At 42.3% G+C, this 12442-nt stretch overlaps 1 protein-coding gene across 6 annotated transcripts in view; it reads left to right on the top strand.

Annotated features, from left to right (window-relative positions):
* JADE3 (jade family PHD finger 3) overlaps positions 1 to 12442 on the top strand; it is a 74799-nt gene that overhangs the window by 42236 nt on the left and 20121 nt on the right. For all 6 annotated transcript variants that reach the window (XM_064143491.1, XM_064143490.1, XM_064143492.1 and 3 more), the window contains 2 exons: positions 9033 to 9190; positions 11708 to 11898. In XM_064143491.1, coding sequence (XP_063999561.1) covers positions 9033 to 9190; positions 11708 to 11898 — 349 coding nt within the window. The remainder of the gene's footprint in view (positions 1 to 9032; positions 9191 to 11707; positions 11899 to 12442) is intronic.

The raw sequence follows: 12442 nt of genomic DNA, 5'->3' as shown, positions 1-12442 counted from the left end.
CTTGATGCACGTGCTTATCTTAGAAAAATCTGAATGAACTTGGACCTCTATGTAAGCTTCTCAAGACCTCTGGTAAATGTACCTTATGCATTTCAGTGAGCTACTTTTACTCCTGCTTGGGTTAGTTGATTTTAAAAAAAAAAAATCACAGTACTTACAAGTCAGAGGTACAACCTTACTGGTTATTTTTGTGATCAGTTCTGCTTTGAAATAACTGTCTTGAGCAAAGATGTAGTCTAAATGGGCAGTGGGGAAAGACAGGCTCTAACTACTTTTAAAGTAGTTCAAGGAAGACACGCTCCTCCCAGTTGGATAGACATAGAGCATTTATTGGAAGATGAAATGGAAGGTGCTACTAATAACTGCAAACCACAATACAAAGAAGTGCAGAAGCATGTGAAATATACCAAAATCCCTAACTAAGTTTTAACACAGAGTCCCATCAAACCAAAACATTCTTCAGACCTTCTTCCAATCAGACCAAACCTAAAGCCCCAGTACTCCTTTTTTTCTTCTCCCACCTGGAGTTTATCGTAAGCCCCAGTGCCCTGTCTTGGCTAGGCTGGTCAGGCCCAAGCCGTTGTGTCCCCCACAATGCCCCCTGGCATTAGGCCTAAATGGGCTGAGATTGCACAGGGAAAAAAAAATCAGTCATGCCGAACAGCCCTGTGATACTCCCCTATGTTACCAGCAGTCCTGGCTCACCGGTGAGGTCCCAGGAGACTGGAAAATGGCCAACGTGGTCCCCATCCACAAGAAGGGTCGGATGGAGGAACCTGGGAACTACAGACCTGTCAGCCTGACCTCAGTGACAGGGAAACTGATGGAGCAGGTTCTCTTGGGGCCAATAACTGCGCACCTGAGGGGTGGCAAAGATCTCAGGTCCAGCCAGCATGGGTTTAGGAAGGGCAGATCCTGCCTTTCTAACCTGATCTCCTTCTATGATCAGATGACCTGCTTGGTGGATGTGGGGAGGCCTGTGCATGTGGTCTATCTGGACTTCAGCAAGGCCTTTGACACTGTCCCCCACAGCAAACTGCTGGCTAAGCTGTCAGCCCGTGGCTTGGATGGTAACACTCTGTGCTGGGTTAGGAACTGGCTGGAGGGCCGGACCCAGAGAGTGGTGGTGAATGGTGCCACATCCAGCTGGCGGCCAGTCACTAGTGGTGTCTCTCAGGGATCTGTGCTGGGCCCCATCCTCTTTAACATCTTCATAGATGATCTGGATGAGGGCATCGAGTCAGTCATCAGCAAGTTTGCAGATGACACCAAGCTGGGGGCAGATGTGACTGAGTTGGAGGGCAGAAGGGCTCTGCAGTGGGACCTTGACCGCCTGCACAGATGGGCAGAGGCCAATGGGATGGCATTCAATAGATCCAAGTGCAGGGTGCTGCACTTTGGCCACAACCACCCCATGCAGAGATACAGGCTGGGGTCGGAGTGGCTGGAGAGCAGCCAGACAGAGAGGGATCTGGGGGTGCTGATTGATACCCGCCTGAACATGAGCCAGCAGTGTGCCCAGGTGGCCAGGAGAGCCAGTGGCATCCTGGCCTGCATCAGGAATGGTGTGGTCATCAGGAGCAGGGAGGTCATTCTGCCCCTGTACTCTGCACTGGTCAGACCACACCTTGACTACTGTGTTCAGTTCTGGGTCCCCCAGTTTAGGAAGGACACTGAGATGCTCGAGCATGTCCAGAGAAGGGCGACGAGGCTGGTGAGAGGCCTTGAGCACAAGCCCTACGAGGAGAGGCTGAGGGAGCTGGGGTTGTTTAGCCTGGAGGAGGCTCAGGGGTGACATTATTGCTGTCTACAACTACCTGAAGGGTGGTTGTGGCCAGGGGGAGGTTGCTCTCTTCTCTCAGGTGGCCAGCTCCAGAACAAGAGGACACAGCCTCAGGCTGCACCAGGGGAAATTTCGGCTCGAGGTGAGGAGAAAGTTCTTCACTGAGAGAGTCATTGGGCACTGGAATGGGCTGCCTGGGGGGGTGGTGGAGTCGTCGTCCCTGGGGCAGTTCAAGGCAAGGTTGGATGTGGCACTTGGTGCCATGGTCTAGCCTTGGGCACTGTGGTAAAGGGTTGGACTTGATGATCTGTGAGGTCTCTTCCAACCTTGGTGATACTGTGATACTGTGATACAGATAAGAGTGTGCCTCCCTGGCAGAAGAGAGGGAAGAAAGGAGGAATGGGTCTTGCTGCCAGCTTAGAGTAAGATAACAGAATTAAGGGAATGAAATACTAAATGATGACAATTTTCTGTCCACCCCTGGATAACCCTGGACCTCTTGGAGGTCTGTACTTCATGGTTTTTAAAGACTTATGTCTGAACCCGTGTCAGAATATTTGAACTGTTAAGTTAGAGGTGATTTGAATCTCCCATCCCTGGAGGTGTTCAAAACCCACACAGATATGGTGCTGAGGGACATGGTGTAGCACCAGATTTGTTAAAGTTGTGTAACGGTTGGACTCAATCTTAGATCTTTTTCACTAAAAATGTTTCTATGATTCTTGCGTGTGAAAAGCTCGTTTGTCAGTGGTCTGAGCTAATTTACCTTGGGAAGTGAATGAGCAGACATAACAGTAAAGTATGAATGGTTTGGAAACTGTCTTTGTGATGGAAACAATGTAAAGTGTGGGGGGGTAGGATATGAATGAACCCAAAGGTTAGGAAATTTGTAGCAATTAAAAGGATATCCTTTCTGTGCATCACGTAATTAGACTGTGAAGCTCATCTGCTACAGGAAGTTGTTGAGACTGAGAATTAAATTAGATTAAAAAAGGAATTGGACAGATGATAATGAGTACAGATTTTTCTAAATATCTGTATATATTAATACAATTTAAAAAATATATTGTTAGGATTAATCCTAAAATCTGAAGCTTATGTCTGATTAGCAACCAGAAGGAATCTTGGTGTGTTCTTACACATTCTTCTGGCTCACAGGGTACTGTCGGAGACATAATGTTAGATAGCATTGATTTAGTATCTGATTTCCTGGCTTTTCCTTGACATGCTTATGAAGGAGACTGGGAAGATTCATAGCTACTTAAAAGTACAGTATTTCATTTTTTGAGTCCTGGATAATCCATAAATAGTTTTAGGGAGTAGAAATTCGAACGTTGGAGTTTACTGCAGCGTATGCCCGTATTGTCTGGATGTCTGAAAGCTATGGATTTAATGCTAAACTCATTCTTGTCTGTCCCAGCTTTGGTGATGCTCAGTTCAGTCAGTATACGAGCATGCAACTGTAGCTTCTTTTCCATTTCGAAATGATGTTGCCTTTTATGTATGTTACTACCAAAAAAACTTCTGAACCATACAAGACCCAACTCTGAGTCTCCAAATTTCCCTGTAATAAGGTGCCCTAATTAAAAAACTTCATGCCCAGATTACAGTGCATTAATGAGGAAAATTCTAGCATTCTAGGATAAGCCACTCAAATTTTGTCCTTAGAACTTCATTCTCCATAAATGGGCAAACTTTTGCATGTACTGTGAAACATCTGTGCAAAGTTGAAATGATCGGATAATACGTGGCTATATTCTATACATTAGGTCATGTTACAATTTATTACAATCAACTGTTTCATTATTCACAGTCTGAATTCAGGTATGAACTGCTGTTTTTTAAGTGTGTTCAAATTTTGCTCAGGGTATTCTACTTGAGAGCTACAATAGCAGAGTAAGCTTTAATGCTTATGGGAATAAAAATGCTACTAGATCCTTTTGGAGGTGAAATAAAAAAGACTGCTTGCCCCCAAACATGGTGAAAAACTCTTGGGTTACTTGCTTTACAAAAAGTACCTGAGTGTTTGATATCTGCAATTTCAAAGTTGGCTTCTGAGATCAAATATCCAGGAAAATATTTGCCATTTAAGCATTCTCTGTTTAGAGAGAATATTTGCCATCATTCCATGCTGTTTTCCATGAAAGATTTCTGAGAGCATACTCAGGGGGTAGAGGACAGGAAATAGTAGTACGGTCCAGCCATTTAAAAGTCATGGCTCTGTGTTTCTGGGTAGTTGCTCTTCTGACTCTCTGAGCAATGGGCCCAAGAAATGGAAACTGAATGAAAATTGCTATTGCTGACTTGCTCACTTGGGGCTCTGCTGGGTGAATGGGAGGCCTTAGGACTGAAGCAATTAGATGTAGTACAGCAGAATTCTCACCTTGAGTAACAGAGCAGCTAACCCGTAATTTACTTACAGCTGTGAGATTCCCACTCATGGCATAGGCGCCTGTGGCAAGCGGCATAGCCTTGCTGAGGGTTTTACTGTAAGCAGGTGGCCAAAGCTCAGAGCATTACAAGAAGTACCACTTCTCCAATCTTTAGAAAAAACACAATCCATTTGCTTTCCTTCAGATGTGCATTTGAGTGAGACAAGATGAACGAGCAATGGTGTCAGTCAGTTTTGGTAGTAGCTTGCAGAAGGGTATTGGAAAAGGGATTTGATTCTTAAGCTTTTTCTGGGTTTGGGTTTTGTTTGTTTTTTTTTTTTCTTTTCCTTTGTTAAAATGTGGGGTTTGCTTTGCAGTGGTCATGAAGGTCAAAAGGTGTCTGGCAGTCTGTGCAGACATATGCGTTGTTCAGTGAGGCTGGGGTTTGTTAGAAGATTATTGTCTTGTCAGGATGCACTTTCTGTCTTCAATGCTAGTATTTTCTGTCATTCTTCATAGCACTACTTCTGTCCTTCCTAATACCTTGGGTACGTAAAGCTACTTCACGTGAAGTAGTATTCTTTGTTTCACAGCCTTGATTTATTCACAGAGTAAGCACAGGAGGGTCCTGTGAGGAAGGTTATATTTTGAGTTTTCGTAGTGCTTCCAGAAGGATTTTGGGTTAAAGTTGTAGACAGCTTTTGGTAAAGCATTTATAAATGAATTCCAAGTAGTTAATTTTCCTTGGACATACTCTTCTAACATAATTTCCAAATAAGACTCAGAAGTCTAAAAAACAAATAAAGCATATGAACCGTATCTTTCCTTCCACAGCCCCAGGATATTGTTTTTGCTCGTGTTACTGCCAAGAGGGAGTGAAGTATCTTTATTTCTGGAGAATTTTTTGTAGAATTCAGCTTGCAAAGGCTTTAGAGACAGCAGTATCTCTTTTGCAGAGGGGACTAGGAAGTTCTCATTGCCTCAGCACATCCAGACAGATATTTACTGCAGAGCAAAAATTGCTTGATGTTGACCAAAGAACAAGTTTTCATCTTCTAGATTTAAGCCTTAGCTCTAAAGCATGAAACAATTACTTGAGTTTCTCAACAAAATGCTTAATATGATGATAGTTATAATTATTATGGCACAAGCAAACAGATTTTTTTCATTGACATCATTCAAAGTGCTGCACCATTTCAGCTGAAAATAAGAATTCCTGGCAGCAAAATGAAATGGCAGGTTCAGACCAAACAGTCTTGCATGTTAAGCAGAGCTAACTCATTTCATATTTCACACTTTCAACTGCTAAAAATATTGTCAGAAAAATCCCACTATCACGTGGTGCATCCTGCAAATGCTTACAGCTGTGGGGAGTTTCCCATTTCTGTCGGCAGCAGCCTGGATCTGATAGCTGCAGCTCTTGCAAGGCCCTTCTCTGTTGTAGTAGAGACACGCAGCCCTGGCTGAGTCTGCTGTTGAGTACTACATCCAGATGGGAATGCTTTGTTAGCCTGGAGCTGGCATGCTCATTTTTTCAAGTGTTCTCAGTATGTGTGATGTTGCAGGTGATAACAAAGGATTGTGTTTTACGTGTGCTAGTAAATGGAACTGTTTCCGGGTGACTGAAAGGTGGCCACTGCATTTCATGGGCTAACTGTGGAAGTTAAGGTACTGACAGGAGAGCGTGTGCTGTGGAGGGAACTGGCTGTTGCTTTATGGATACAGTTAGTAAAGGAGCTGGATTGTTTTTCAATGAAATGTCCAAAAAGAAACAACAACAAGGAAAAGCTGATATCGGAATCCTGGAGGCATGTGTCCGTTCTTTGGTGAGTTGGCTTAGTTCATAGCCTTGATGGTGACTGCTGAAGTAAAATTTATCAGGAAACTCTTTAGGTCCTTTGGGCGTTTTGGGTTACTTCCACTACAAAGGAAATAAGACCTTCTAATACCTGAAAGGGGCCTACAAGAAAGGAAGGGCCTTGTTACAAGTGCTAGTAGTGACAGGATAAGGAATGGATCGAAGTTTGAGGAAAAGCAGACTTAGACTGGATATTAGAAGTGAGGATGGTGAGACACTGGAACAGGCTGCCCATGCAGGTCATGGGTGCCCCAGCCCTGGAAGTGTCCAAGGCCAGGTTGGATGAGGCCTTGAACAACCTGGTCTAGTGGAATGTGTCTCTGCATGTGGCAGGGGGCTTGGAACTAGATGTTCTTTAAGGTCCCTTCCAACCCAAACCATTCCGTGAATCTATGAGGTGTAGGGCATTCTCATACGGTGTCCACTGGAGTATTTTGCTGTTGAAAGACCCTTCTTGGCCTTACATGAGGAAATGAAGAATGGTGAGAGCAAGACATTGTAATGATTCCAAGTGTCTGCAGGAAATTCTCAGTTGTACTGTTATCACAAGTATGAACAGGCAGTGTTTAGGAAGACTTGGTTGAGTTCTGGAGTGCCTTAAAGTTTCAACAGTTATGTTAAATCTTTGACTTTCAGTGGTATGCCTATTGTAAATTTTAGTAATCGGAAGCAGAGAGCTTAATATTGTGGCATGGTGATGGTGTGGTTGGTACTGTGCAACAGCCAGAAAACAAACAAGTCTATGCTGCAAAGGATTTGTACTTTTAAGAATAGAGATAACACAGTTCACATATATAATGGATGATCAGAAGATAAATTTGCTGCTAAGCAATGTAGTTAGAATATTGATGCCTCAATAGCATTTTTCTGGTGTTTAAAAAATAGTGGGCTTGATATGAAGCACTTGACTCTCATATTCTGTTGGTGGCTTAAAAGGTAGTTTTTAAAGAACCTCAGATAAGGTTTGAGGGATATGCTTTCTGGTAATTAAAACAGTCACTTCACTTCTTGTTTATTGGATTATTTTTCCTTCTGGAATTATTTGGAATTTTGCCATGTTAGTGTTTCTCAAAATCCTGGCCCTGTAAATGTAACATTGAAAATGCCTTTTAAGTGGCATATATAATTTTACATTTTGTTTTTGGTGTGTACACACACTGTTTGAATTAAATGGATGCTTGCAGTCTTGATGCTTTCACTTTTGTAATTCAGATTTTGACATGGGCCTATTAGGTACCTCATGGAATCTCATAGAATCAACCAGGTTGGAAGAGACCTCCAAGATCATCCAGTCCAACCTATCACCCAGCCCTAACCAATCAACTAGACCATGGCACCAAGTGCCTCATCTAGTCTTTTCTTGAAGACCCCCAGGGACGGTGCCTCCACCACCTCCCTGGGCAGCCCATTCCAATGGGAAATCACTCTCTCTGTGAAGAACTTCTTCCTAATATCCAGCCTATACCTACCCTGGCACAACTTGAGACTGTGTCCCCTTGTTCTATTGCTGGTTACCTGGGAGAAGAGGCCACCCCCCACCTGGCTACAATGCCCCTTCAGGTAGTTGTAGACAGTAATAAGATCACCCCTGAGCCTCCTCTTCTCCAGGCTAAACCTGAGGAGTTTTACACATAAGACAACAGAGAACAGTCTGAACCAAAGTAGATAACACATCAGTATCAAATAAAATGGCTTTTAGTCTGTGATACTGAGTTATCTTGGTCAGCTTGCTCTTCCAGCAGCCCATGTGAGATGTGGTTGTAGGACATAATGAAGTTACATTGATGTTCCAGGTCTCTAGCAGTCTATTTAATTACCCCTTTTTAGTATAGAGCTTTTTAAAATGAGGTTTACTTGATGATATCTAAGAACAGCTGAGAATTTTTGCAGTAGGCATAACCGGTCTGGTGCTGTCAAATTGAAAAGGGTACATGAAGATATTTGGCTCTGAGATACTTTATTACTCTTCTGGCTATAAAGCTGAATTAGTAAGAAGAGAGTTCAACATGCCACAGCTTATTGTGGGGATATTTTCTCTTTTCATTTTACTGCTCTTTGAAGATCTGATTTCTCGCTATGATAATGCAGCTAATTAGTTGTGATGTCTCCCTAACACCAAGCCACAGTCACTGTTTTATGAATGTTAAACTGGTGCAGTGTAGCAGTGGAGAGGAAAAAAACACAAAGGATACATGTGCCCTGTGTTTAAATTGCATGCACCTGTATTTGACAGACATTGACACTGAGCTTTGAGATGACTGATAATCATGTTTACAAGCTTGTGAAAACTTAGTCCTCTTGAGCCAAGAGTTGAATGTTGTGGCTGAGGTTTGTCATGGATGTGTTTGCTTTGACACACAATCCAGCATTGCATTGTGTAGGTTTGCTGAAGGATGCTGAGGCTGGGTTGTGTTGCTGTGCCTGCATCACTGGAGTTCAGGCACAGAGCACTACAGGTCTCATTTCAGCAAAGGCGGCTGCTGTTCGTCTTTCATGACAGAGATCCCAGACAGTAAAGCTTCAAGTGGTTTTAATAAATGAATAAGAACCTATACATCAGTTTTGCCATGGCAACTGTTCATAGCCCATGATGAATATGACAGTTTCAAGTAACTAAACTGAGTAAAAGAAAAGGATAGGCTGCCTTGTATCTAAGTCAGACTAAAGCCTACAGACTGGCAAGTAAAACAAGCTGTTGGAAAGCGATATGGTGAGGCTAAATTAGATTCAGGTCTCCTTTACCCTCTCCCTGGTTGCTTGTTACAATCTTTGTCCTTCTTATGAGCTTTCAGATGACAGCATGATTTTGAGTTAGCATAAACTTTTTGTTATGCAGCACCTGATACACTGAGAATTAATAACCTAGGTAATTTCAAATTGCTATTTAATGTGATGGTACTCTTTAAAAAAATATTCAGGGTGCATGCATTTTTTCAGTGTAGATTAAGAAAAGTATGTACAGCTTCCTTTAACACAACACATTTTCTCAAACCACTCTTTTCCCTGGTGCTTCTTTTAGGTGTTCCGCAAGGATCTTATCAGTGCCATGAAACTACCAGATTCTCACCATGTCAACCCTGACGAGTATTATATCTTTGCTGACACGTGGAAACAAGAGTGGGAGAAAGGGGTTCAAGTTCCAGCCAGTCCAGAAACTATTCCACAGCCTTCTCTCAGGTAATGGTGATCAAAACATAGGTCATGTGCAGAAAATGTCAACTTCAAGAAGATGGTCTCTCAAAAATAGGTTGTCTGAATGAAGTAATCTTTATTATATTATTTGAATTTCCAATGCATCAGCTTTTAGGTGTGTTCTTAACCAAACAAATACCAGTTTGGAAGAACATTTCTGTGTCACTTTGGTCCAAATCTGGTTCTGTCTGTGCACTGTTATAGTATCTACATTGTGAATTTAAAAGAAAAGTTGTCTTTTTTACTGAGTCATGTAGTGCAGTGGATTAAAAACTGTTTTCTCATTTGAGTGTGGTGAGTTTAATAAATCTAAAATAAATCCAAATCTTACATGTGTAATTTGAAAGCCATCTCTATTAAGCATGATGATATCAAGCAGTAGGTATGTAGTGGTTACTGATACAGATAAAGTTACACGCTTGTTCACATAATTTGATTTGGTTACTGTTACCATAGCTTTAACCCTTTCTGCTTCTCTCACCACAAGTAGCTGCTTAATGTTATAGAAGACAGAGTGGCTGGAGAGCAGCCAGGCAGAAAGAGACTTCGGGGTACTGGTAGATAGTAGGCTGAACATGAGCCAGCAGTGTGCCCAGGTGTATCAGGAACAGCGTGGCCAGTAGGACAAGGGGGGTTATTCTTCCCCTGTACTTAGCACAGGTCAGGCCACACCTTGAGTCCTGTGTCCAGTTCTGGGCTCCTCAATTCAAGAGAGATGTTGAGGTACTGGAACGTGTCCAGAGAAGGGCGATGAAGCTGATGAGGGGCCTGGCATACAAACCCTATGAGGAGAGGCTGAGGGAGCTGGGGTTGTTTACCCTGGAGAAGAGGAGGCTCAGGGGTGACCTCATTGCTGTCTACAAGTACCTGAAGGGAGGCTGTAGCCAGGTGGGGGTTGGTCTCTCCTTCCACACAACCAGCAGCAGAACAAGGGGACATAGTCTCAAGTTGTGCCGGGGGAAGTACAGGCTGGATGTTAGGAGGAAGTTCTTGACAGAGAGAGTGATTGTCATTGGAATGGGCTGCCCAGGGAGGTGGTGGAGTCGCCGTCCCTGGAGGTGTTTAAGAAAAGCCTGGATGGGGCACTTAGTGCCATGGTCTAGTTGATTGGTTAGGGCTGGGTGCTAGGTTGGACTGGATGAGCGTGGAGGTCTCTTGCAACCTGGTTGATTCTATGATTTTCTAAGTTCAGTGATACCAATTTCAGGAGAGAGAGAGATACATAACCTTTTGTTCTCTCGCATTGTGCTTAGACTAGGAAAACATAATAGTAGTCCTCCAACCCTTTCTTGTGGAAATGGAGCATGTTTCATCATAAAAACATTATTGCCAGCATGGTCTTTGAGAGACAGATAAATGAATTGTCCAGTAAAAGTGCTGATGCCAGCACAATTTAATTTCCATGTGGGCTATTGTCAGTGCCAAGTTATTAAAAATAAATATATTCCATCTCATATCAGCAATATTACATTTAGAGGAGAAATTGCTATAGATTTGGCTGGACCAGAAGAAAGAGGACCTTGTAAGGGAAGACGAGTTAAAAGAGCAAAGTGAATTGAGAGGAAGAGTGGCAGAAGGATGTTACTTGTGCTAACATTAACAACTCACATTGCTAAGAATTGTGGGATTCTGCTTGACTGCTGCCTGATCCTTGCTTTCTCCTCTTGCCTTATTTCCCTCAACCCTTCTTCTCTCCTTGCCCTGTAAAGGGTTAGCTTCAGAAAGCAGGCAGAGCTGCTCATGCATGGCACCATTCCATTCACTATCTCCCTGGCTTCCTTTCACATGCAGGGCCTCTTACATTGAATTCAGAGAAAGATTGACTTTATCTAGCCAAGGTCAGTCTTCCCATTCCCATAAGTTAGTTCACTAATCAAAGACTGTTTTATCTCTATATAATAATTGAAAGATTGAAAACACCAGTATTTTTCTTTCTTGTTTCCTGATTTTTAGCTGTTTTCCCTTAACATTTTTGTTTGGCTTCAGAATCATTCTTACATAACAAAAATAATGCATTTGTAACGTGAACAAAGTGCCATTTACAAACTAAGGATAGACTGTTTATCCCAAATGAAGAGCAAGTGTTTCTCCACCACCACACACACTGCAGCAGAATAAATTAAAGCTGGTATTTTCAAGAAATCAGTTGGCAGGGTTTCCTCCTATCATTTAAGAAGAATGTAATACAAAGATTGTAGGGAGGTTTGTGCAGGTTTCAGAAACACTTTCATCATTGCACTAGTAGCATTTGTTAAATTGAAAATCATATGCACAGGCTTACATTTTAAAAAGGATTCTGTATACATAGCAAACCTTAACACGTTTTGTGTAAAGAAGTGACATATACAGAGTCCTTTCTCTCTAGTCTGGCTACGCTTACTGACAGGATTAGAATCTGTGAAAACACTGGATTTCTTTGCTCCTCTAAAACATATTCCACGTCTTTCAAGGATGGGTCTTAAAAAGCTTTAACTCCCATTTCTTTTTTTGCTTTCACTCTAGGGTTGTAGCAGAAAAGGTGAAAGAAGTACTGTATACACGACCCAGGAAATACATCCACTGTTCCAGCCAAGAGCCCACAGAACCAGGTTACATCAATATTTTGGAACTGGCGGAATCTATGTGTCGCTATGACTTGGATGACATGGACATCTTTTGGCTTCAGGAGCTAAATGAAGAGCTTACAGAAATGGGTAAATTCACAGCACGTTCTGATTTTAAAAGCGGCAATTAATTTCTGCTGTTTAAGTTGTAGTCTGCTGTGCAAGATCTCTTAAAGAGCTCTGAATGAGAACGGAAGGTAAAAATGATTAAAAATAATGACATGTTTGATCTGATAATGTTTTATGTTATACTGTTGTGCATAAAAAAACCCTCACATCCAAATCCTTTGCAACTTCTGCAGACTTAGGCAGGAGAGAAGCACACACCAAGTGGAATTCATTTTAGGACTTCAAAACTTAGAAATTCATGTAGGAAAAGCAGATTTTCCATTTCTTAAACTTGAACATGTTATTTAGTGCACATTCAGAGTTCTGAGGTGCTTGCACACTTGGTTCTTAACAGCTTAAGTTTCACACGTTAGTCCATTTGAAATTAGCTAAGTAAACTTTCTTCATGCAGCTTGTGGGTATAGAGGGCTGTGAGAAGTGACTGATGGAAAATTATCTTGGAGTTGTCACTGGAATAATGAGAGTTGTGGTAAAATAGCCTATGTGCCTGGAATTCTTCTGTAAT

Source organism: Pogoniulus pusillus, chromosome 5, assembly GCF_015220805.1.
Source record: "Pogoniulus pusillus isolate bPogPus1 chromosome 5, bPogPus1.pri, whole genome shotgun sequence".
Classification (NCBI taxonomy): domain Eukaryota; kingdom Metazoa; phylum Chordata; class Aves; order Piciformes; family Lybiidae; genus Pogoniulus; species Pogoniulus pusillus.
The sequence above is the reverse complement of the archived record's forward strand: the minus strand, read 5'-3'. Positions and strand labels throughout refer to the sequence as shown.